This window comes from Bos grunniens, chromosome 13, assembly GCF_055505025.1.
Source record: "Bos grunniens cultivar Pamir isolate PY7600 chromosome 13, Bosgru_T2T1.0, whole genome shotgun sequence".
Lineage (NCBI taxonomy): Eukaryota > Metazoa > Chordata > Mammalia > Artiodactyla > Bovidae > Bos > Bos grunniens.
The window spans coordinates 13596415-13620938 of record NC_141177.1 but is presented as its reverse complement, the minus strand read 5'-3'; the positions used below and the strand labels follow the sequence as shown (position 1 = coordinate 13620938).

The 24524-nt window shown below is 60.8% G+C and overlaps 2 protein-coding genes across 11 annotated transcripts; one reads left to right on the top strand and one right to left on the bottom strand.

Moving 5' to 3' along the window:
- Positions 1 to 119: 119 nt before the first annotated feature.
- Positions 120 to 19172, top strand: LPIN3 (lipin 3). 10 transcript variants are annotated; one of them, XM_086331836.1, is made up of 21 exons: positions 120 to 232; positions 5062 to 5210; positions 5291 to 5484; positions 6694 to 6789; positions 6962 to 7227; positions 7432 to 7512; positions 8842 to 8962; positions 9130 to 9472; positions 10588 to 10687; positions 10819 to 10979; positions 11341 to 11434; positions 11505 to 11574; positions 13430 to 13522; positions 13599 to 13642; positions 14353 to 14491; positions 15819 to 15967; positions 16171 to 16257; positions 16692 to 16844; positions 17054 to 17168; positions 17264 to 17367; positions 17606 to 19172. In XM_086331836.1, exons 3-21 carry the CDS (start codon positions 5293 to 5295, stop codon positions 17748 to 17750), a joined length of 2553 nt encoding a protein of 850 aa, XP_086187962.1. In that variant the 5' UTR covers positions 120 to 232; positions 5062 to 5210; positions 5291 to 5292; the 3' UTR covers positions 17751 to 19172. The 10 variants fall into 10 exon arrangements, with proteins under 10 accessions (XP_086187962.1, XP_086187957.1, XP_086187954.1 ...); XM_086331831.1 differs by having other exon boundaries at positions 7429 to 7512; XM_086331828.1 differs by lacking the exon at positions 120 to 232 and adding an exon at positions 862 to 1064 and having other exon boundaries at positions 7429 to 7512.
- EMILIN3 (elastin microfibril interfacer 3) lies at positions 18573 to 24524 on the bottom strand. The gene is made up of 4 exons (XM_086331842.1): positions 24144 to 24524; positions 22651 to 22773; positions 21839 to 22062; positions 18573 to 21569 (listed from the first exon to the last, which is right to left on the bottom strand). The coding sequence occupies exons 1-4, from the start codon at positions 24308 to 24310 to the stop codon at positions 19783 to 19785; spliced, it is 2301 nt and encodes a 766-aa protein (XP_086187968.1). The 5' UTR covers positions 24311 to 24524; the 3' UTR covers positions 18573 to 19782.

Genomic DNA, 24524 nt, shown 5'->3' with positions numbered 1-24524 from the left:
GGTCATCGCCTGCCCTCTGCTGGCCGATGGAGGTATTGACCCCACTTCCGCTCCACCAGGGTTGCATAGGCGGGATGGAATGAAGAGCGGGCATTTATTGAGTTCCTGCTGTATTTCAGGACTGAACTGGACGCTGGGGTGTAAGCATGAACGCGACCTGCTCTCACGGAATTCCAAGATACAGACCATAACATCAAATTCAAGCGAATATGAAATTATAGCTGTGGGCCATGTGAGTGAATAATACGAGGATCCGATCCAGCCTTGGAGGAGGGTCGGGGGGATGTTGGAGGTGGGATTAGGAACTCCAAGCTGCCCCTAAGAGGGGACTTTCGAGCGCCTGATGCTTCACAAAGTCATTTCAGGTCATCTCGAAAATCCTGCAAGGGCGGGGGCGCTATCCCCATAAAGCAGAAAGCGGGGTCAGATGGGGGAAAGAATTTACCAAAGTCGCACAGCGAGCTAGGAGCAAAGCCAGGCAGGCTTAAGTCGGCTCGATTCCAAAGTCCTGGCTTTTCCGCGGTTCCCGGGGCTGGGGTGGTGGCGGGCCACGGGGATGGTCCCTCCGGGAGCACTAGGGCGCGGGGCGGGGCGGGGCGGGGCGGGCTGGAGCCCGGGGGCGGGGCCTGGAACTCGGGGGGCGGGGCGGACTGGAGCCCGGAGGCGGGGCGGACTGGAGCCCGGGGGAGCGGGGTGGACTGGGGCCCAGGAGCCGGGCCTGGAGCTCGGGGGGCGGGGCGGGCTGGAGCTCGGGGGCGGGGCGGACTGGATCCGGGGGCGGGGCCTGGAGCTCGGCCCCGCCCCGGACACTGTAGGTGAAAGGGCGCCCTTGGGCGTGGGGATCGGGCAGGGCGGGCCTCCCTGGTGGGTGGAGTCTAGACGGATTGGGACCTGCAGAGGCCGCCCTTAGCTCGTGGAAGGGGCGGAACCGGGATCTCGCCCAGTCCTAGAGGAGCCGGAAGTGGCTAGGGAGTGCGGGGCCGGAGACACTTTACCTGCTGACCCTGTGCCCTCAGGTAGAAGCGGCGCTCCGGGATCCCGGAGTCCAGTGGGCAGCTCCCCAGGTAGGGCCCAAACAGGGCCGGAGATGAGGTCCCCGTCCCCCGCCCCACCCGGCCCCGCCCATCTGCCCTGCCATCTGATCCTCATTCCTTCCCGATCCGGGCCCGACTCCCTCTCCAGATATCCGAAAGGAACTCCGGGGTGGTGGAGCCGGGCCTCACTTCATCCCTCTCCCAGACTCAGCGCCTCCGGGGTCCCGGGACATCCAGAATGGGGGATCGGGAGAGAATGAGATATAAAAACCTCTCTGGGGGAAAGTTTCACCACCACCACCACCCCCAGCTTCACCCCTCAGGCAGACTGTGACGCTAGGGAAGACACCCACCCTCTCTGGTACTGAGTGTCCTCAGTTGCAAGACAAGGTCTGACCCTTGCCCCGCCGGCCCTGAGACTGGGCAGGTCAGAGGCAGCAGCTGTGAAGGCAGCTAGGGATCCTGGGTGGAATTGTCTCTCTTGCACAGCTGGAGCAGGGCTGACCCTCCGACACCCTCTGGTCCTAGACAGAGCACTACACGCCACCATCCCTGAATCTGGGAGCCCAGAAAGGCTGAGGGCTGACACCCATGGCAGCTTGTTCTGCCTTCCCTGTGGTGGGGTTGTGTGCAGGCCTGGTGGGGTGGGGTGGCATGTAGATGTTTGTGGACTCTGAGGCCTGGGCACCCTGGCCTCAGCTTTCTGAGGCCTGCAGAAACCTGCCACTCAGCTTTCTCCTATCCCAGCAGCTCTCAGCTGGGGGCAGTTTTGTCCCCCAGGGGACATTTGACAAAGTTTGGAGACAGTTTGATTGTCAGCAAGGCCACCATTTGCAGGGCCTTGAATGCCAAGTTAAGTCTGAACTGTCAACTCAGGGCCGGGGCCATGCATTGGAGTCTGACCTGTCCTGCCCTCAGCACCAGCCTGAGTGAGTGAGGACAGTCACGATTCCGAAAACAGTGCTGCAACTGACAGGTGGTGTGGCTGGGCGTTCAGTGCCTGCCGCTGCTTTATACCAATTATGTCATGACTTACCCAGGCATCCCTGTGTTATTCCCATTTAGGAGGCTGCGGCTGAGGCTCAAAGAGATGAAGTGACTTGCCCAGGGTCACAGCTAGTAAGGGTCAGAGAGACAGTCTGGTGCCTTAAACCACACTGCCTGCTGCCCCCCAGGATCTGCGCATTGGTCACAAAGCCTTGATCTAGGACAGCAGGAAAGAGGGGGCCAGATGAGCAGGAAATTGGGGAATAGGATTCAGAGGCCTTGGGAGGGAGGGGTAGCCATGAGTCCTTAGAGGAATTAAGCTAACCAAGTTCCCAGGGGAAGGGGACATATTTGGTTTTAGACCTGTGAGTTTGAGGGTAAAGGGGAGTATAGGGGAGCCAAGCAGAGCTCTCCTCCATCCAGAGCAGACCAAGGAGGCAGAGCTGGTCCCAGAGACAGGAGGTGTCTTCAGGAATGGGTACAGGTAGAGGGAAGGGAGCCCAGGGCTTGACTCACAAGGCTCTCCCCCTCCCTCCAAAATACTGAGCAGACAGAGGTGGGACATCCACTCGTGAGCGGGGGAGCAAGGAGAGGAATGAATTCTAGGCTCCCATGACATTAGAGCTGAGAAGGTCTGAGAAATCCAGGCCGAGTTTCATAGAAGGGGAAACTGAGGCCAGCAAGTTACTTGCCAGACCACATCCCATGAGTGGATCAGAGTAAGACCCGGCTCCCCCCTCTGCCACTGAGCTTTCTCCTATCCCAGCGGCTCTCAGCTGGGGGCAGTTTTGCCCCCCAGGGGACATTTGACAAAGTTTGGAGACAGTTTGGTTGTCAGGAGGGAGGGTGCCACTTGGCATCTAGTGGGTAGACCAGGAATGCTGCTAAACATCTTACAAGCCGCCCGCCAACCCCACAACAAAGAATTATCCAGCCCCAAACAGCAGTGGTGGTAAAGTTGAGAAACCCAGGAGCAGGTGGAGCTGAGCCTATCTCCTCCGCCCCTTCCCTGCCCACCCACCACCGACTCTTCTGCTCTGTGCAGGGCAGAACGTTGCCCCCACTCCCGGGGTGCCCCTCTCCTGCTTTTGCTCCTTTAAAAAAAAAAATTGTATATACTTATTTATTTTTGGCTGTGCTGGGTCTTCCTTGCCGTGAAGGCTTTCTCTAGCTTCAAGTGGGCTCTACTTTTCATTGCGGTGCGTGGGCTTCTCATAGCGGTGACTTCTCTCTTTGCAGTGCCCGGGCTCTCGGGTTCACGTGGTTGCAGCTCCTGGGCTCAGAGCGCTGACTCAGTCATTGTGATGCATGGGCTTAGTTGCTCCACAGCATGTGAGATCTTCCCGGATCAGGGATCGAACCTGTATCCCCTGCATTGCCAGGTGACAATGCAGGATTCTTAACTGCTGGACTCTTTGCCGCTGAGGAAGCCAATGCTTGCTGCTTTAATATTCGTAGAAGCTTCTGGAGTCTTCTCTGTTTTCCTGGGCTCAGTGATCTAAAGCCCTGCCCACCACATGTCTCTCTTTGTCAGTGGGTCTCCCATATTCGTACTGTAGTGTTAAGGATGGAGAAACCAAAGTGGGAGTTTTCACCTACCACGCAGCAGGCGTGCCTTGCAGGTAAAAGATGTGTTCAATTTGAGTGACATTTTAGAGGAGTCCAAAGAGTTTCATTTTATCCCAATTTCTCACTTTAGCAATTCTCATAGGACTTTATCTTTGTGAAGCTCTCTGTTTGTAACTAGCTCCCAGGTGATGCTGGGCTCTGGAGCAGCACATTTGGGATTTTAGTGAGGCATTACAGGGCTGTGCAGAGAGGGCGGCCCTCTTTGTAGATGACTGTGGCGTGGTTTGGGGACCACGGAGGGGAAGGAACCATGGTATGGAATCAGGAAACCAGGATATGAGTCATCACTCCCTCCCCCCATCTATAGCCTGCTAGCTTCATAGGGTTCAGATAAGTCACTTGACTTGTTTGACAGGTGATCTTGCATGGCAGGTCTGCCTAGAGGATGCAGGATCAGAAGGAAGTGCCCTGTGAAGGTGGGATGGTTTGGGTCCCGGCAGCCAGAAGGGTATAGCCCACTGCCATTGGCCATCAGGGAAGGGGTGATGAGCTGAAGCTGGTGGGGCGGGCACCGGGCCAGCGTGGAGGTGGTTCTCATTATGGCCCTGGCTCTTCTCCGCAGCTGCTATGGCTCCTGCCTCTGGCTGACCCAGCTCTGGCTGGTGTGAGAGCCGGAGGGACCGGTTTAGCTGGAAGAAGAAGGAACAGCTGTGATAGGCCAGGGGCCAGCCCAAGGCCTGAATGTGGGTCTGAGGAGTGGGGTCAGGGCTGAGAACTATGACTACAGACACTGGGATCAGGTCGTGGCTATGAATGGGCTTCCCACATGTCCCAGGGAAACTGGGAAGAATTTGGGAGTTTGGGCTTTAAATTTCGTAGTTTGGGCCCAGCTGTGAGGGATGCCTTACTGTAAGCATCTGAGAACTGAGCAAAGCCTTGGGTACCAGGGTTACCTCCACCCTTGGCCCCCTACACATTAGCCACAATGGCCCTGCAAGGTTCCTTTTACTCCTAGGACCAGGAGGCAGCAAGCAACCCATTTCTCAGATGGGAAAACTGAGGTCCCCTTCTCTCCCTCTGCCTGGGACTGTCCCGTGTGACCCATGGGGGCCCTGGGCCTGATCTGCCATGAGGCTGGCCCCTCACTGTACCCTAACTTGGGGTGCCTCCCCTCTCCCTGCCTCCACAGTCAAGCCATCCCAGAGGTTCACACCAAGGGCTCTGCAAACACCCAGGCCTGGGAGCGAATCCTGGCTCCTCTCCTGACGAGTGGTGAGATCATGGACAAGTCACTCCGCCTCTCTGAGCCTGGCTTGTCTGTAAACAGGGATAATGACCTGCTCGGCCTGCCTGGCGGGTTGTCGTAAAGACGACAGGAGCCCTGCCACTGAGCACTGTGGTCATGATTACTCATGGCATTTAGAGGCTCGCGGCGCCCTGAATGGCCTTACCCGGTGCCCCGATTTGACAGAAGTGAGCATTGCACTTGGAGAAGGGAAGCAGCCCCACGGCCGGCTGGGATCAGAACCCACGTCTACAGGCGCGCCTCCCAGCCCATCACGGCTGCGCGTCTGCGGAGGCACTCCGGGGACTACCAGGACCACACGCCGGAAGCCTGAGGTAGGTCCCGGGGGGTCAGGCTGCGGGGCCTTCCCCAAAAGGGGGGTGGGCCCAGCACCTCCACTTTTTCCCCGGCACAGCCATGAACTACATGGGGCAGCTGGCGGAGACCGTGTTCGGTACGGTGAAGGGCCTATACCGGGGCCTGAACCCGGCCACGCTGAGCGGGGGCATCGACGTGTTGGTGGTGAGGCAGGTGGACGGCTCCTTCCGATGCTCGCCTTTCCACGTGCGCTTTGGCAAGCTGGGCGTCCTGCGCTCGCGGGAGAAGGTGGTGAGTGTTGGCCAGGAGAGGGGCCCCCCGGGGTGGGGGGTGGGCTCTGGGAGCCAGGACAGGACCCAGACCTCCCTGGGGTGGCAGTACATCCTCTGGGCAGGCTTCCCTTCTTTTGTATTTTCTTGGGGTTGGATTGGGGCTTCTGGTCCGGTAGGGTCCCTGCTTTCTCCTGCAAGCAGCATATCAGGGCAGGCTTCTGTAGTGGGGCCATTAGACTGGCTTCAGCTTCCTGAGACCTACCTGTGTGCTCCTGGTAAGTCACTGCACCTGTGTGAGTGGGTACATTCTCGTCTCCCTGATGATGAACTCGGAGCTCACTGGGGACAGGTAGGCGGAGTTACTCACAAGTTAGTTCCTTCCCCTTAGGAGACCAGCTCCGTCTTCGCGGGGCTCAGACAAACATGACAGATTTTTATTTACACCGAGTTCTGGTCTGGTGAGCCCAGACCCCCTTCACAATAGGGTGACTTCCCCAAATCCTAATAGGAGAGTGTAACCTTTCGGGAGATGGTGTAGCTGACTGGTTAAGGGCTTGGGTTGTGGCCTCAGACTTTCTGAGTTCATAGCCTCACTTGGCTACTTCCCAGAAAATTACTTAACCCCTCTGAGCCTCATTTTCCTCATCTGTAAAGTGGGGATGATGATGGGAGCTATGGCCAGGGGTGGCTGTGAAGGTTAAATGAGATGGTCTGTATAACACACTCCAGAGAGTGCCCAGGAAAGGGTCATTATTAACACTGTTCATGTCATGCACAACTGTTCGGGTGTGCTCCTGGATGTTGGGACCCACCAGTGACAAGATGGATCATGTTCTGGGACTTCCCTGGTGGTCCAGGGGTTAAGACTCCATCCTTCCAGTGCAGGGATGTGGGTTTAATCCCTGGTCAGGGAACAAAGATCCCACATGCCACATGGGGTGGCCAAAAAGTTAAAAAAAAAAAAATCATGTTCTTGTGCTGGTGGGCTGTGGGAGAGACAGGAACACAAAAACCAAGGCATGAACAAGAATATTGAGATGGTGAGCAGATACCCTCAGAGTGGGGATCGGGGGCCCCCCAAGGTGGGGAGGGAAGAGAGAGGTCCAGAAAGTGCAGTGCGTTGGGACAGCAGGCAGCCTGTGTCCCAGGACCAGCCTGGAGGCCAGTGGACAAGAGGTGGGAGTGGAGGACGACGGCGGGGACCCCGCTCCACCACGCCCCGTTACAGGTGGACATCGAGATCAACGGGGAGCCGGTGGACCTGCACATGAAGCTGGGGGACAGCGGGGAGGCCTTCTTTGTCCAGGAGCTGGAGAGCGATGAAGTGAGCGCATCTTCACTGGTGACCCTCTGGGCAGGGCCTGGGGTTTGGGGCTGCCTTACCTCCGTGAGGAGCTCGGAAGCCAGCAAGTCACAGGGCCATGCGACCGCCGCCCCGTCCAGCCTCCAGGCCTGTTTTCCCACCCGCTTAGCCCTGCCCCTGCTTTGCTCCACAGGAAGACGTGCCTCCCCGCCTATGCACGTCACCCATCCCTTGGGGGGGCCTGGCGGGGTTCCCTTCGGACTCCCAGCTGGGCACCACCAGCGAGCCTGATGCCAGCATCGCGGGCATGGCCTCCAGTGGGCGGAAGAAGAAACGGCGCAGGAGGAAAACCAAGCGGAAGGAGGGCACGGTGGCAGCCGATTCTAGTTCAGAGGAGCTGGAGGCGGGCGCTGAGAGTGAGCCATCCCTGCTGGAAAAGCCAAGGCCGGAGCCCCCAGGGTATGTACGGGGCTGAGGGTGTGGGCACGCCACCTGGGCTTCAAGCTCAGTTTCCTCTGGCAATGCTGTGTGACCCTGGGCCAGGTCCTTGACCTCTCTGGGCTTTCGTTGCTTTACTTCCTCGGTGATGTCCAGGCTTCCATGCCCTGCCCAGGGTACCTGTCCTGTCAGTGACCGTTTATTTCCCCGTGGCCCCCTCAGCAGCATCCAGCCAGAAGGGGAGTCCCCTCCGGAGCCCAAAGACATCTACCCCTACTCTGACGGCGAGTGGCACCCCCAGGCCAGGTGAGCGTCCAGGAGGGCTACAGGCAGAGACTCAAAGCCAAGGCCCCTGAGAGGGGTCTCCATGTACATTTTGCCGATGAGTAATGATACAGAACATATTTATTGCATCTACCACCCTGTATATCTTTTGTGTAAAGTGTTGATATTCAACTGTCTTGCCCATTTGTTTTTTTATTGCAGTAAAATACACATGGGACTTCCCTGGTGGTCTAGTAGTTAAGACTAACTACTAGTTAAACTGGAGAAGGCAATGGCACCCCACTCCAGTACTCTTGCCTGGAGACTCCCATGGACAGAGGAGCCTGGAAGGCTGCAGTCCATGGGGTCGCTGAGGGTCGGACATGACTGAGCGGCTTCACTTTCACTTTTCACTTTCATGCATTGGAGAAGGAAATGGCAACCCACTCCAGTGTTCTTGCCTGGAGAATCCCAGGGACAGGGGAGCCTGATGGGCTGCCGTCTCTGGGGTCGCACAGAGTCAGACACGACTGAAGCGACTTAGCTGCAGCAGCAGCAGTAGTTAAGACTCCACACTTCCAAGGCTGGGGGCATGGGTTTGATCCCTGATTGGGGAACTAGGATCCCACATGCTGCATGGTACAGCCAAAAAGTTGAAAAGAAAAAACATAGAGAATTTATCATTTTAACCATTTTAAATAATTCCCTGGTGGCTCAAGCGGTAAAGAATCTGCCTGCAATGCAGGAGACCCGGATTCTATCCCTGGGTCAAGAAGATCCCCTGGAGAAGGGAATGGCTACCCACTCTAGTATTCTTGCCTGAAGAATCCCATGGACAGAAGAGCCTGGCAGACTAAAGTACATGGGGTCGGACACGACTGAGCAACTAACTCATCGTCAGCCATTTTAAGGGACACAGTTCAGTGGCATTTAGTATACTCACGGTATTGTAGAACCATCACCCACCTCGAGTTCTAAAGCCTTTTCACACCCTTAATGGAACCCCTAAACCCATTAAGAAGTCACAACCTGGGACTTGCCTGGTGCCCCAGTGGTTAAGACTCTATACATCCAACGCAGGGAGTGTGGGTTCAATCCCTGCTTGGGGAAGTAAGATCTCACATGGCACACGGCCCAAGAAAAAGAAATCACAGCTTTGCCCATTGTTGTTTTTTCTTTTTTTAAACTGGATTGCCTTCTTATTGTTGATTTACAGGAGTTCTTTATATATTTATATATTCTTTATATATTCTAGATCCAACACCGGTACAAATCCATGTTACACACACACAAAAAAACGTTCCCAGGCTGGAGAGGGTGGCAGGGGGTGGCCGGCTGGCTTGGGGGCCCCTGAGTTCTTGCTTCCTGCAGCCTCTCACCAGGTGAGCTAACATCTCCCAAGAGTGACTCGGAGCTGGAACTGCGGACCCCCGAACCCAGTCCCCTGAGAGCGGAGTCCCACATGCAGTGGGCCTGGGGGAGGCTGCCAAAGGTGAGTCCCCTCTGTGTCAGCCCCCCAGCCTTACCTCTTAGAGGCTCCATGGCCCCTGAGGGTCAGGACTGGAGTGACTGACACTTGGCCTGCCTCCCTGAGGCCTTGCAGGGTGTGAGAAGCAGGCCCTTCCCCGTCCCCATCGTGCCCCGTCTGTTTGATTGAAGGTGGGCAAAGCTGAGTGGCCCGAGTCCTCGGTGGTCGCTGATGCCAGCTCCAGGACAGCCTCTCCGCCTCAGGGGGCGCCCAGCACCCCCTCCACCTCTGTGATTGGTGTGGACCCTCCGGGACTCCCAACCCTGCAGAGAGGGGCTGGCACTGACCTTCTTCAGCCTGACACAGAGGCGCCCACTCTGGCGGGTCCCCCTCTTTCTGCCCCTGAGAGGGAGGAAACCAAAACTCAGAGTTCTGGGGACGCGGGGCCCCGTCCTCCATCCAAATCCTGGAGCTGGGCTGCTTTGGAAGACCCCGCTCACACCCGGAAGCCGGAGGGGGTCTCCCAGAGGAAAGGTGAGTGATGGCCGGACCCCTCCCACTGCTTCCCTGGCCTCAGGTTATCATCCCCTGAGTGGACTCCGGGACTTCAGGCACATCTAAGCACCTACTGTGTGCACTGTGTCTGGCCCAGCCCTCCTTGTGGGACTCACAGTCCCATGGCGCAGACAGATGACACAGGCGTAAAGCAGGGAGAGTGTAACGTGGTACATACCAGACAGAATCATTGGTTGGGATGGGAGCTATTTAAATCATGGGACTGGGGAAGGCCTGTCTGAGCAGGTGATGCCTGAGCTGAGACATGGGCCATAAAGATCCAGCCAAGTAAGGACCAGGGGAAGAGAATTCTAGGCAGAGGCAACAGCATGGCGATGAGGAGGGAGAGAGGTTTCGTGTCTAGGAACCGAGGCAGATGGTGTTTCTTAAGCGAGGCCAGGGAGAGTGTTAAGAGAGGAAATTGGCTCCTGAGCTGTCCACATGGGTAGTCACTGGCTACAAGTGCCTATTTAAATTAAAAGTGAAAGTAAAAGTGTCAGTCGCTCAGTCGTGTCCGACTCTTTGCAACCCCGTAGACTGTACCCCGCCAGGCTCCTCTGTCCATGGAGTTCTCCAGGCAAGAATACTGGAGTGGGAAACCCATTCCCTTCTCCAGGGGATCTTCCTGACCCAGGGATTGAACCGTGGTCTCCTGCACTGCAGGCCGATTCTTTACCGTCTGAGCCACCAGGGAATCCCCAAATTAAAATTAATTGAAATGAAGTAACACTTGGAGGACTTCCCTGGTGATCCAGTGGTACAGACTCCCCACTTCCACTGCAGGGGCAAGGACTCAGTCCCTGTTTGGGGAACTAAGATCCCACACGCCCTGTGGCGCGGCCAAAAAAAAAAAATTAAATAAGACTTAAAATTCCATTTCTTCATCAGGCCACGTTTACGTATACCCCACAACGTCGTGTGGTCAGGAGCTACCGTAGTGCACAGCGCAGGCCTGGGACCTTTCGGCCTTACAGACGGTTAACCCTGGACCAGACAGCGCCACCTTGTGGTGCTCGGGGGTAGGGGACGCAGAGTGCTCCCAAGAGTCCACCTCGCTGGGTTAGGCCGACACATGCCCCCGCCTCTCCCGCCAGGTTCCCTGAAAAGAAGCCAGCACCTGGGCCCCAGTGACATCTACCTGGATGACCTGCCCTCCCTGGACTCTGAGAACGCAGCCCTTTACTTCCCCCAGAGGTGCCCGGGTTCTGGACTCCAGGGTGTCTTGGGATCGAGGCCCGTGGGGACAGGGGTCGGCTAGCAGGGGCCAGGCCCTCCTCCCAGCTGCCGCCTCCTATTCATGTCCCTGTTGGTCCTTTCGTCCCCAGCAACAGTGGGCTGGGGGCCGGGAAGTGGAGTGCACCGGACAGCCTGAAGCCCCTGGGGGACTGCAACCCCGAGCAGGAGCCAGAGCCCATTGCGGACACAGCAGACGCAGTGGTGCTGTCCCTCTGCGGGGGCCTGGCCGACAGCAGGGACGTCTCTGTGGGTATGCTCGGCGGTGGCCCCTGCCCTCCCGAGGACTGAGCCCAGGGGGCAGAAGAAGGGAGGGAAGACCCTCAAGGGTGGGCAGCGGAGGTGTGCGTGAGGCTTCATGGAGCCCACCCTCGGCCAGCAAGTGCTGGGCGTCCCCAAGACCCCATGGGGCCAATGTTAAGTGACACGGAGCTGTGATTCCAGGATGGCCTGGGGTGGGACCAGCAGATGCCAGAGCCCTGGGGAGCCAGGAGCCCTGCTCTGGTCAAGCTGCAGGAGGCCCCAGGGGCAGAGATGGGGCAGCCGGGAGGGGCGGGGACAGTAGGTCAGACGGGACATCAGCCTCACCTCTCACTTTCTGCCTCTGTGCCCAGAGAAGTTCAGCCAGCACCTGGTCTCCTACGAGGACCTTGCCCAAAACCCCGGCCTCCTAGACGACCCAAACCTGGTGGTGAAGATCAACAAGCAGTGGGTACTGGGACTGGGCCGCTGGGTCGCCCCTTCCTCCACAGCCCTGACACCCCATCTATCTCTGCAGGCATTATAACTGGGCTGTAGCTGCCCCCATGATCCTGTCCCTGCAAGCCTTTCAGAAAAACCTGCCCAAGGTAATGGTTGGAGCTCCCCCCAGATCTCCTGGGGGAAGTGGCCATAGCCTTGGGGGAGGGGCCCCTTGGCAAGGAAGGGGAGGGTGGGCAGAGATGGGCCTGGGGCTGATGGACGGCAGGACCCACTCGGGGAGGAGAGACTCAGGCTCCCTGAAGCCTTGCCCCAGGCGATGTGGCCGAAGCACCCCCCTTTCCCTGGCTTCCTGCCATGGCTAAGTCCATTTGGAATGGATTTCGACTTCAGAGGAATTCAGGGCAAACCAGAAGCAATAGGGACGTGTCTTCAGCAGGAGCTTTTTGGATCTGAGAGACAGTCTTGGGAGGTGGAGGTCCCACCCCTCACCTTCCCCGGAGACCCTCTCCAGGCTGAGCTTGGGGTTTTGCTTTATCAGCACACAGTTGTTGAGTACCTACTATGTGCTGGGCCTGGACCAGGGAGAGTCACGCCCTCATAGGGAGATACTTAACCAGAAACTCAGTCAAATGAGTATACAGTTCAACTGTGAGAAGTGGGAAGGAGCAGTCTGGGGTCCTTTGAGAGCCTCCAGCAGGGGTTTTGCTGACGTCTGAAGGGTGAGTAAACAAGGGTGGGGAACAGCCTGTGCAGATGCTCAGAGGTGGAAGGTCCAGTCTCTGTAGTCCCTCCCAGAACCTCCACCCCTCACAGGGCTGACCTGCACCCAGCCCTTCTGCCCCTCAGGAGCCATCCAGGGCCCCACCCTGTCTGGCCCATCCTTATTAGCTTGGTTAGGCTTGCCTGAATGACCTGATGTTGACAGCGGGTGCCTCCCATTGGTGCCCCTCAGCTCTGCCCTCTGGTTGGCTGTAGGTCTAAGCTGGGACCCCAGAGCCTGTGGGAAGGGAGAGGGTCTCCCCCGGCCCCCCCGCTTGGCTCTCCTCACCTTAACCCAGACAAACTCAGGACAAACTTAGGAGAAGCTCCACCAGCCCAAGTGGTGGGCACTAAGTCCCTTAAGTCGTGCCCAACTCTGCGCAACCCCATTAACTATAACCCGCCAGGCTCCTCTGTCATGGGATTCTCCAGGCAAGAATACTGGAGTGGATTGTCATGCCCTCCTCCAGGAGATCTCCCCGACCCAGGGAGAGATTGAACCCGCAGCTCTTACGTCTCCTGTATTGGCAGGCTGGTTCTTTACCACTAGCGGCACCTGGGAAGCCCCAGCCTCTTCCCTGCCCAGGTGGACACCCTGGCACTTGTCCTCCTGACTTGGGTTCTCCATTCTGTATTTGCAGGAAGCTGATGAGTCTCCTAGGTGGGCCTGGGCTGAGCTATCCCTAGGATTACCTAGCACAAACAGAATCAGATATTTTCACAGGGTCGTGCTTTCCCCACCAGACAATGATGGGTCACGTGTACAGAGAAGGAGGCTGCTCAGGGGATAGATCACTAACCTTAGGAATTGCCCACGTTGGTCTTGGAGGTTGAGGGTGGTATTGACTAGAGACTCCCTGCCGCCACTTGGTGGCATCATGCAGGGAGAACCAGATGTTGAGAAACTCCCAAAGCACTGCCTTTGGCCACTAGAGTAGGGCTGATGGTAGTAGATCTTGATTCATGAGATCTGGAGGCCAGGCCAAGGCTGGGCTAGAGCTGGGGGATCAGCTCTAGCTGGGGTGGGGTGGAGGCAGGCAGAAGGGGCCTTTGTTCTCCCACGCTTATCTCCTAGAGTCATTGCCCAAGATGGGGGTGAGTAGGCTTCTTTAGCCTCCACATGTAGATAGCACCTTGCTCTAGGGTCAGCCCCAGATTCTGGGGTCAGGGGGGTCGCCTGGGCAAGGTAAGGTGGGTTTGTGGGGGCAGGAGAAAATGCCAGTGGCCTTCCTCTGCCCGCAGAGCACTGTGGACAAGCTGGAGAAGGAGAAGATGCCCCGGAAGGGAGGCCGGTGGTGGTTTTCCTGGCGACGCAGGGATTTCCCGTCCAAGGAGGTGGGTGATCATGGTCCCAGGGTGGGCCCGCGTGGGCAGTGGGCGGGAGTTCACTAGATGGATATTCCCCCCACAGTGCAGCGCCCAGAGGGAGAAAACCGCAGTGCGGGAGCAGCGGGGGTAAGTCGGATCTCGTGGCTGGGGCTCTGCAGCTGGAGCAGGAGCTGGGGAGGATGGCCGTGGGGGGCGGGTAGAGCCAGCACCCCTCCCCTGCCGTGGGTCTTTGTCATTCCACAATCACTTCTACACCCCTTCTTCTTCCTGGGACATGTCCCCATTTCACAGGTGGGAAAACCTACATACACCAAAGGTCTCACAGCCAGGAAGTGGCAGAGCTGGAAGGGGTACCCAGACAAGGGGCTACCTTATAAAGGAGTGGGGCATCCTGTCTCCCGCAGGGGCCAGCTGACCTTGCTTCCTTTTCTCATGTCTGAAGTGGCCCAGAGTGTCCAAGCCTGGGTTGGGGGGTGGGGGGCGGTTATCAAGGATGGGCTGACTGCTCCCGCGGCAGGTGGGATTGGCCAGGACAGAGTTCTCAGTTCACCATCTCTGAAGCAGGTACCAGAATCCTGACCATGGAGAGCACCCTGGGGGCTGGGCACCCTGCATCTCCTCTCCAGCTCTGTGGAGTCACCCTTTTGGGTGGAGACCCCCCTGGCCTGCGTACCTGTGCCTGCCACCACCCATTAAGTGGGCAGCCCCTAGAGGGAGGGGTCCCTAGAGGTGCAGGGACATGTGGCAGGCTTCCTGTGACCTGGGTGAGGGGTGGGCGCATACAGGAGGGAAAGCCTTGCCTGGGGGAAGTGGCTTGAGAGCTGGTCCACCCGCAGGGAGAAGACAGAAGCCCTGAGCAGCGAGGACGACACCCTGGACAGCCCCGTCATCCTGGAGGCCCCCTCCCCGCCCCCATCGCCCCCAGCCCACGCCCGTGCCTACAAGAAGTCCCTCCGCCTCTCCTCCAGTCAGATCGTAAGTGTGTGCAGGTGTGGGGGAGGCGGGGCTGCGAGAACTGTGTTCCCAGGGCCCTTAGGGCACGACTGTAAAACAGCTTGTGTTCACCGAAGCCCAGAATCCATCCCCCAGCATCTGCCATCCTCCCCTGGGGATGCCTGTCTGTGCCACTTCTTCACATGCCAGCCCTTTTTTTTTTTTTTTAAGTTGAGTATTAGAGAAATGTGAGAGGTAAAGACACCCCAAGTGACAGAAAACTCTGAAAATGTCCCTTTTCAAGCCAAGTCTGACCTTGACCTCCCCAAAAGGACAAGAAACTGGTGGGTTAGTAACACCGTTCTCTGGCAGCCACCTCGCAGGGGCATCTCAGCCAGGACTGCTTCCCACCCCTGGACAAAGGCAGGGAGAAGACAAGCCCATTCTTTGGTGGACACTCTGGCTAGAAAAGCCCCCTCTTATGTATAGAATCTTAAAATAACCTGCAGGGACTTCCCTGGTGGTGGTCCAGGGGTTAAGGCTTTGCACTTTCAATGCAGGAGGCACAGGTTTGATCCCTGGTAGCGGAACTAACATCCCACCTACCCTGCAGCATGGCCAAAAGCAATTAAAAAGAAAAAAATGTCCCTGTAGTGGGTTGGCTGGCTCTGGGTCTGCCTTTGGAAGCTACAGGAAATCAAACTCTGATGACAGCCTCTCAGAGACTCTGGTAACCCTAGGCCCCCAAGTCACACCCTAGAGTCACTGTGGCTCCTGTAACAAGAATGTTTTTTTCCCAAGTGTGACTCTGGCCAGGGAGGTGCCCAGCAGGGTCTGGCCAGCCTGGTACAGAGTAGCTGCTATCTGTGTGGTTCTCAGGGGCGCACACCCAGCTTGGGGATCAGCCAGGTCACAAGCTGTGACCCTGATTCTTCTCTTTGGACCAAGGGCAGGGCTAGGTCTCTCTTCGGGGGGAGATGTCACAGGTACCCTAGCCTCAGGCAGGGGACTGCCGGTGAAGATCCCCTCAGTGCCCACTCCACGGAGTGGGGTGTCTCCGCCCAGAGCAGTGTCGGCCCCGAGGCTGACGTGAGAAACCTGGACGGGGGTCACGGGCCAGGCTTGGTCCATGAGCTTCATCTCAAAGCTCCCGTGCCCGGCGCTGTACGGGCCCCACCAGCAGCCCCTCGAGTCCTCCTTGTGGCCACCTTCTGCCTACATGGCTGCCTCTGATGCATTCAGGAAGGTTCCTGAGTTGGGAGGAGCAGGAGAAAGAGGCCTGTGGAGAGGCAAGGTCACAGTGTGGGGGTGGGTGGTGGAAGGACAGTGTCCGGCTGAGCCACGGCCCCCCTCCCCCGTCCGACTCCAGCGGCGCCTGAACCTGCAAGAAGGTGCCAACGACGTGGTCTTCAGTGTGACCACCCAGTACCAGGGCACCTGCCGCTGCAGGGCCACCATCTACCTGTGGAAGTGGGACGACAAGGTGGTCATCTCCGATATTGACGGCACCATCACCAAGTGAGGCGCGGTCAGCCGTGGGCCGGGAGGGCCTGGGGACTCGCCTCCCTCTGTGCTAGAGGAGGGGGTGAGAGAGAGAGGGGCCCACCCTCCCAGTGGGCTATTGGGGGGTGGGGGTGGGAGTCCACTGGGCCACACCCCCTGAGCTGGAGGGCCACGTGGGACTGTCTCCAAGTAACTGGGTACTTACTCTGTGGGTCTAGGTCGGACGCTCTGGGCCACATTCTGCCCCAACTGGGGAAAGACTGGACACATCAGGGCATCACCAGTCTCTACCACAAAATCCACCTGTGAGTGCTGGGCTGGGCAGGGCCCCAGGGAGGGAGTGACAAGATGTCTGAGGCCACCCTGGCCTCCACCCCCAGAAGCCAGGCTTGGGGACCCAGGGCAAAGGAGGAGCCCGGGGCAGGTCCCTGGAGTGGGGAGACCTGTTGGCCCTCAGCTCTGTGAAAGGCTCATCTCCTGGGGCCGGGCCCGGGGCCTGAGTCTACCTGCTGGCCTTCCTGCCATAGATGAAGCCTACAGACTGGCCCGAGTTCTTGCCTCGGGCCTGGGTCCACCTGGGCCTCGGGACTCTGTGCGTGTCCCTTCTCCCTCCCGGGCCTGGCTCAGCTGCTGTCCTAAGCCCCTCCCGGCAGAGGCGCCAGGGTTGCGCTTAAGCCGATCATAGCCACGAAGACGAGGTGGGTTGGGCCGGTCTTTTGATTCCGCGTCTCACCCGCAGAAACGGGTACAAGTTCCTGTACTGCTCGGCACGGGCCATCGGCATGGCCAACCTCACCAAGGGGTACCTGCAGTGGGTGAGCGAGAGGGGCTGTGGCCTCCCTAAGGGCCCCATCTTGCTGTCCCCCAGCAGCCTCTTCTCTGCCCTGCACAGGTAACTGCCCCGCGGGACGCAAGCCCACCACTGGGGCGGGGCAGGGCAGGGAGGGGAGGTATGCAGGCCCACCGCCAGCCTGGGCCCGGCTGGGCCAGTGTCAGGCCTCGCTTGGGCATCCGCTGGGTCAGACCCTGCAGCCGTCCCCTGACCCTGCTCATCCGGTCGCACGCTAACCCCCTCCCTGCCCACGGCCCCGGCTGCCGCAGGGAGGTGATAGAGAGGAAGCCGGAGGTGTTCAAGATCGCCTGCCTGAGCGATGTCCAGCAGCTCTTTCTGCCCCAGGAACAGCCCTTCTATGCCGCCTTTGGGAACAGGCCCAATGTGAGTGTCCCCTCCTTGGGGAGCAGGGGACGCTGAGCTACCGGCTCTACCCTTCCCGGCCTTCTGACCCCCTGACCCCTCCTCGTCTCCCGTAGGATGTCACTGCCTACCGGCAGGTCGGCCTGCCTGCCTGCCGCATCTTCACGGTCAACCCCCGGGGAGAGCTCAGCCAGGAGCTGATAAAGAACCACAAGTCCACGTGAGGGCCTGCCACGTGCCCCCATGCCCCAGCCCTCTCCCCAGGGCCCAGTGCCACCTACCTACCTGCCCCTGGGGACCACCCCCCTTCCCTCCCAGCCCCAGGTCCAGGGCTCCCAGGCAGAACGCAAGGTGTCCACATGCGGTGATGGAGACCTGCACCTCTGCCAGGTCCAGGGCTCCCAGGCAGAACGCAAGGTCTCCCCTGCCGTGATGGGGACCTGCTCCTCTGCCCGCAGGTACGAGCGGCTCAGCGAGGTGGTGGAGCTCCTCTTCCCGCCTGTGGCCCGCGGCCCCAGCACAGACCTGGCCCACCCTGAATACAGCAACTTCTGCTACTGGCGGGAGCCGCTGGCCCCCGTGGACCTCGACGCCTTGGCCTGAGCCTGCCTCCGGCTGCCCGCCGACCATGGCCCAGCCCAGAACTGACTGTGTGTCCCAGGGAGTGGGGGTCGTAAAGCCAGGTGCCCACTTGGCCAACCTGCTGAAGGGGAGGAGGGGGGCTGCGAGCTGGCCGTGGCCTCACCTGTCCCCGGGTCTTGGCCAGCTGAGGTACGTTGAGGGGGCAAGGGGGCCGCTGCTCCAGGCCTCGGCGTGGCCCTGCCCTGTAGCCAGGAAATGACTGGGTCCTTGCGGGGGTTCTCTACACCCTTGATGTCTCTTTCCCTCTTCACCTGGGACCCGGGTTCAACTCCTGACAGGACAGAGATGAGAGAGGCCCCTCTGAGGCTTGAGGCCTGTACGCCCAGGAGAGGGGCCAACCATCCAGGGAATAAATTGTCTTCCAGCCCTCCTGGGGAGCCTGCACTGTGCCCTCTGAAGCGAGATCCTCCGTAGCCCCGGCCCCTTCCCACAGCTCTAGAGCCAGCCAGACGTCACTGCGGTCCCCCGCTGGTACCCTGGCGTCTCAGCCCATCCAGACCCCAGAGGCACTAGGACCCCCCTCCCCAGCCTCTGGGGAGGGAGATGCCATACACCCGGCCCCTCCCCGCACCTCCATGGAGGACACAGCCCTAGACTCTGCCAGGGCAGGCAGGGGATGACCTGCCTGGCCCGCTCCCCACACCCCCCGCCCCCGCCAGCCCTTGCTGGTCATTTCACCACCCACACAGCTGCGGCATGAGTTTCTGTCTGAGGGGCTGTGGGAAGCAGGGCCGACACCCCACTGCTGCCATCCCTCCCACCGCCTTTGGGGAAGAAAGGACCTTTAGACGGGCTAAAAGCTTTAATCCAGGCTTGCCCTACCCACCCCCCCCACCACCCCCCCAGCACCAAAGTGGAGGGCAGAACCCCAAATGTCAGGAAGGTAGAAGGCGGGGCTGCAAGCTAACCGGGGGCACCCAGGCCCCCCTGGGGGGACCGAGGCCGGAAGCCTCAGCGGGGTGTGTGAGCTAGACAAACACTTGTGTTCTCATGCTGTCATACCTGAATTTCTCACCCCGTTGTGAATATCCGCGCAGGGCTGGGGTTTTCCAAGGATGTCGGAAACTAGGCCTGGAGCCCTTGCTCTCCAGCCGTGGCCTCCTGCCCAGGGTCTGGCCTCATTCGGGCCATGACGTACATGAGGGCTGCCCTCCGGAGGGAGGCTCTAACCTGGGGTGGGTGGCGGATTTTCCCCCAAATGGAAAGCAGGGGACCAAGCGGGGACCAGAGTACCCTAGAAATGTCTTTGGGGAAGGGAAGGCAAAAAAGGATAAATTACAGTGGGAGGGGCCTCCAAACATCCTTTCCGCCAGGAAAACACAGCTGCCTAAGCCCTCACCTTGGGGGAGGATCAGAAGGAATAAAGAGTGCTCTTGCAGAGTCCTTGTGTTTCCATTCTGTCCTGAAGGAGCCAGGGGGTGGGCGGTGGAAACCTCTAGTCCTCGGTTCAGAAACAGTATCCATGAAGCTGCCAGGTAGGAGGACCGTGCCAACGGGCACCGCCTTCCTGAAGAAACTGAGCCCAGATGGCCGAGAAGAGAAGCCAAAGGGACAGGGTGGCCAGAAGCCTCCGCGGGCCTGGAGCTGTCGTCACTGAGCCAAGGGAGCCGCAGAGACCGTGGTCTGAGCAGGGACCTGGAGGTCTGTGCGCAGGTGCCGGCCAGGGCGTCTGCAGAACACTTTGCAGACTAGATGCTGAGGTCTCAGGGCCACCCCGGCCTTGAGGCATGAAGTATCAGCTTTGACCGTGATCCCGAATTGTCCAGCTGGTGCAACACCTAGGGTGGGTTTTGGTGCCTGGACAGTCAGGTGAAGCTGGACCAAGACTGTTCCTTCAAACCCTTACCGAAATGGCATCCGCGCTGGCCAGGGGAGGCTGGGAGACACCGCTGGGCAAGGCTGGGCTCTGGTGTGTGTGGGGGCGGAGGCAGCGGGGAGGGTCTGCCCCCAGGGTTGGCAGGATCTGAGGGGGTTTGGGTCCTGGCCAGCCCACCTAATTGGCCTGCCCTGGCCGCGCCCGATCAGCCAGCTGGGCACGGCAGTCCAGCAGATCATCCCGGAGGCGGGCGATGTCCTTGGCGTGCTGGCCCAGCGTGCGATTCAGCTGGTCCACATGGTCCCACAGGCCCTCCCTGGGCCCCGGCGACTCGGCTGGCAAGCTGTCCAGGCCCGCAGCCAGCAGGCCCAGCCTCCTGCAGGCACCTTCCACTCGGGCCACCCTCTGATCGAAGTGTCCCACCGCGTGCCGGAGCTCCTGGGCCGTGTCCTGGCAGCGACTCAGCCCGCCAGCCACCTCAGCCATGCTGGCCCTGAGCTGCTCCAGCTCCCCCCGCAGGCTCAGGACCTGCCTGTGATCGGCCCGAAGCCGTGAGCCTTGGCTGCTGACCTGCTCCTGGATGGCATGGACCTCAGCCTCCACCTTGCGTTCCCGCTCATCCAGGGACGTGTTGGCGGCCAAGAAGGCATCGGAATACTGGCTGACGGAGTCGCTGAGGCCCGTGAGCGACTTGCTCACAGAGTTCAGGTTGACCTTGAGCAGGGTGATCTCGCCTTGGAGAGAGCTGCCCGTCGCTTCCGCCAGCTGCCCCTGGACCTCAGCCACGGTGCCATTGAGCTGCTGGAGCAGGACCGCGTGGCTGGCCACCTGGCGCAGGAGGGCCTCACTCCGGCTCTGCCAGGCCTTCACCTCGGCCCCGAGCTTGTCCAGGACGGCAGAGGTGGTGCCGGGGGTACACGAGGTCTCCAGCGAAACCAGCCTCTGCTCCAGCACGGCCAGCTCCGTCTGCACAAGGGGCCGAGCCGGCCTGCCTGGAGGGGCGCGGTCGTGGCTCAGCTCCCCGGCCAGCGTCACCAGGCGTTCCTCCAGCCTCTGCACACGCTCTTCCAGTGTGGTGTGGAAGCCGCGCGAGCCCCAGCCCCCTTCCTCCATCCCCAGACAGCAGCCCCCGGCTCCACCCCCTGTCCCGTTGGCAGTCTCCACGCCCTCCAGCAGCCCATCCATGCCCCCCTCGAGCATGGCGGCAGACAGCCGCGTGAGGTCATCCCCATCGGGGGCGCCGCGGCCCCGGTGGGCCTCAATCACAGCCTGCAGGTTCCTCTCGAGGCTGTCCACGCGGGCCCTGATGAAGGCCAGCTGCCCGCAGCAGCTGCCCCCGCCAGCCACACTCAGGCCCTGCAGCCGGGTACCCAGCTGTGAGAGCTCCCGGCGCAGGGCCAGCTCTCGGCCATCGAGGCTCTGGTGCAGCCTCCGGCTGGCCGCTTGGCCCTCCTCACACTGCTGCCGCACCTCCTGCACATGCAGATCGCACGCGCTCTGGACGCCCTGCAGCTTCTGCTCGAAGCCGTCCAGCAGGCTGCCCCAGAGCCGGTGCAGCCGTCGGTCCACGTACTCGTCCAGCAGCGCCAGGGAGGTGAGGGGGGACGGGGGCGCCTCCCGCAGCCGCTGCAGGTGAGCCTCGTGGCCGAGGGCTAGCCCGTGCACTTTGTCCAGCAGCTGCACCTTGGTCCGGAGTGTGTTGCTCACCTCGGTCACCTTGCTCAGGATCTCATCCAGGGGCGGGCTGAGCGGTTTTCCAGCTCTGTCTCGGGGGCTCACGAAGCCCTCGGGGATGACCCCAAAGCCCACGGGGGTGGCAGGAGCCCTGGGTCCACCAGTCATCCTACTGGGGTCGTCACGCCTAGCCACCAGGCCGCTGAGGGTACCATATGCTTGTGCCAGGCGCTGGACGTCACCCTCCAGGCGTTCCAGCCGTTCACCAAACAGCCCCGGGCCTTTCCTTCCTGGGAAAGAGGAGGTGAGAACCCCAGGAGTATCACTGGCCTGGCTCACTCAGCTTGTCCTATGGCCCAGATGCCGAGAGATTTTCTGTTCTAAGCCGACCTTGCTGGGCATGGCTCCCCGCCAACAGCTGTGGCAGGGGGGCTCTGGGGGGCTCGCCCTCATGCCCAGAGTGAGATGCACCCTCCCCCACCCGGCTCGGGCTCCGCCAGCCTGGGTCAGTCCCCAGAAGCCTGATCACCTTGGTGGGGGTCTCCGTGGGCAGACTCACCATGGGGGCTTGGGGCCACTCTGCTGGAAGGAAGGGGCCTGGGGCCCGGGCCCACCTGCCCAGAGGGACTCTGGGTCTCAGGCTCCGGCTGAGGTGGTGTGGCCCCGTGGTCCGTGAGGTGCTCGGGACAGCCTTCTCCAGCGAGGCCAGGGCAACAACGCCAGGCAAGGTCCGTCACCGTCTTGTAGCCCACCTTGTATCTGGGTCTGAGCACCGAGCGGTACCTGGGCCGGGGGCGGGAGAGGGCAGGGCTCTGTGTCCGTGGGCAGGGGACCCTGCCCCCTGCTGGGACCCAGGGCCGCTCTCAAGACTCTGGCAGAAAGGCTGGACGTCTCCCAGCTTCACTGCCCCACCAGGATCTCCCCCTTGTCTGTGCTAGCAAGGCAGAGGGGTGGCAGCAGGCCTTCCAGAGGCTCCGAGATGCCTTAGGGAAGGGGCAGGTCAAAGCCCCGCCCGCTGTTTTGCTGGGGCCAAAAACTAGTGGGAATTTAGCCCCCAGACTAATTAGACTAATTTAGCGCCACCTTCCCTGGGTCTGCCCACGGGCCCCCTCTGCAATCAGCCATTGCCAGTGTGACTCTCTGCTCGCCTCTGTCCCCACCCCCCTCTGCCTTGTGCTGCTGCTCCCCTGGGACCCTCTGTGGGCTCCAGCCTGAGCCTGCCCTGTTCCCTGCCCGTGTGGGCACAGGGGAAGGCCCTTTGGAATCCCAGGAGTCGCAGCCCTGGTGGAGCTGGCTGCTGCCCTCCGCTGAAGGCAGGCCTGGAGCTTGTGCCCTGGGATCCTGAGTGGGTGAGACTGGGGGTGCACTCACGTGACTGTCCCAGGGCACTTGGGCCCCCAGCCGCACTGCCGGTATTCAGCCTTTAGGTAGCTCTCCGCTCCCTCCTGTAAGACGCAGGTCACATTCCTGTGCACGACGTACGCACAGAGGGCCCTGCAGGGGAAAAGGGCATCCTTGGAATACCTGGCCTGTGCCAGGCCCCCTGAGGCTGCTCCTCCTCCCCTCCCCGACTGCGGGCCTTAGCAAGAGACCAGACTCTCATCTCTCTGCCTCTTTTTTTTCTTGTCCCACCTTGGAGGATCGTAGTTCCCCGACTACTGATCAAACCTGGGCCAGGGCAGTGAGAGCACTGAGTGCTAACCATTGGGCCACCAGGGAATTCCCTTCTGTGCCCCTCCTTATTTCTGGGATCCAGGGCCCTGGTCTTGGGTCCAGCCCACTGCTGATTTCTCGGATCCCAGCCTCCCCGTCGGATTGGTCACGGGCTATGTAAGTACAATATTGAACCAGGTGCCTGGTGCAGCCACCCTTCTGGCCTGGGGAAGAGGCCCACCCTGGGTTTTCCATGCCACACTCCCCACCCCTCTCCAATTCCTTCACTGGCTCTTCGCTCCTTATCATGGCGTTGAAGCTTCTGAGGTCCCAACTTGGTGCCTTTGAGACCACACTTCGCACCTTTCCTCCCCTGACTGACTCCTGGGGAAATACATCCCACCTTGGAGTTTTCCCGCTCCTATCTTAGCTCCTGGTTCCCTGCTCTCAGATCACTTTTCGTACCACCTCCTCCAGGAAGCCAGCACTGATGCGTCCAGGCCTACCGAGTGTCAGTCACGGGCTGGCTGGCTGTGCTTCTCCTATAATACCGCTCAAACTCAGCGGGAGCTCACATTCAGCTAGCTCCTAACTCACCTGAAACTACTCAAGACCAGACGCTGTGGCAGGGGAGGCCGCTGCCTGGCAGATGCCAACTACCTGCGGACTGGACCCCATAGAGCTCTGGAGCCACAACGCAGGCCCAGGACCCAGGGGGCCCCTGACCAGCTCTGCGGCCCAGCCACATGGGGGCTCCTCAAGGGCTGCGCGGGTCCAGGCTGACCGCGGGAGGGGGCGAGCCGCAGGGCGCACGGCTCCATCTCCTACCTGGCGGGGCAGCGGGAGAGAGGAGATGCCCCGGCGCGGGATGGGGGTGGCCCCGCGTGCTCCGCGCGCTCGGACCGTCCGCCCTCCCTCCGCTCCCTCCACCTGGTCCGCTGCGCCCGGAGTCTGCACACAGCGCAGCTGGAAAATGTTACTTCGCTGGAAAGGTTTCCGCGGGCACTGCCAGGACCCCAGCCGCCGCGCCAGGCCCCCTCGGCTTATTTTCCTTCACCAGCCCCGCAGCCCCCCGGAGCGTGGGGCGCCCGGCCGGGCGGGGGCTCGCCCTGGGGTGCCCGGCGCCCCCGCGCGCGCGGCCCGGGGCAGGTGGGAGCGCCGCCCGGGGCCCAGCCCTCCCGCTTCCCGCCCGCGGCGCGGCCCGCGCTTACTTGTGCGGCCCCGGGCGCAGCCGCGGGCGCCATCCCGTCGTGTAGAGGCTGTAGCGGGAAGCACCCGGAGGCGCGGGCCGCGTGAGGAGCGGGGTGCCCTTGGCCTGCGCCCCCGAGAGCAGCGCCGCCACGGCGCACAGCCAGACCGGCAGGCGGCGGCGGCCCATCGCGGCCCCCGGGGTCTCCACCTGGCCCCGCGCGGGGCCCCCGCCGGGTGTCCGCCCGCCGCCCCGCCGCTCGCCCGTCCGGGTCCCGCCGCCGGTCGCGGCCCCCGGAGCTCGCTGGCCCGGGCGCCTGGCGCTTCGAGGCGGCTGCGTCCCGCCGAGTGGCCGGCGCTGCTCGCGCCTGGGGCCGCCGAGGGGAGGCGGGAGGCGGGCTCTG

Bases quoted from the DNA above. Each gene is read 5' to 3' on its own strand.
- EMILIN3 (XM_086331842.1), bottom strand. From the start codon at position 24,310: ATGGGCCGCCGCCGCCTGCCGGTCTGGCTGTGCGCCGTGGCGGCGCTG. The intron at 22,774-24,143 runs GTAAGCGCGGGC...TTTCCCCTGCAG, and splicing joins CTGCGCCCGGGGCCGCACAA to GGCCCTCTGTGCGTACGTCG. The intron at 21,570-21,838 runs GTGAGTCTGCCC...CCTCTTTCCCAG, and splicing joins AGTGGCCCCAAGCCCCCATG to GAAGGAAAGGCCCGGGGCTG.
- LPIN3 (XM_086331831.1), top strand. From the start codon at position 5,293: ATGAACTACATGGGGCAGCTGGCGGAGACCGTGTTCGGTACGGTGAAG. The intron at 10,688-10,818 runs GTGCCCGGGTTC...TTTCGTCCCCAG, and splicing joins GCCCTTTACTTCCCCCAGAG to CAACAGTGGGCTGGGGGCCG. The intron at 11,435-11,504 runs GTGGGTACTGGG...CTATCTCTGCAG, and splicing joins GTGGTGAAGATCAACAAGCA to GCATTATAACTGGGCTGTAG.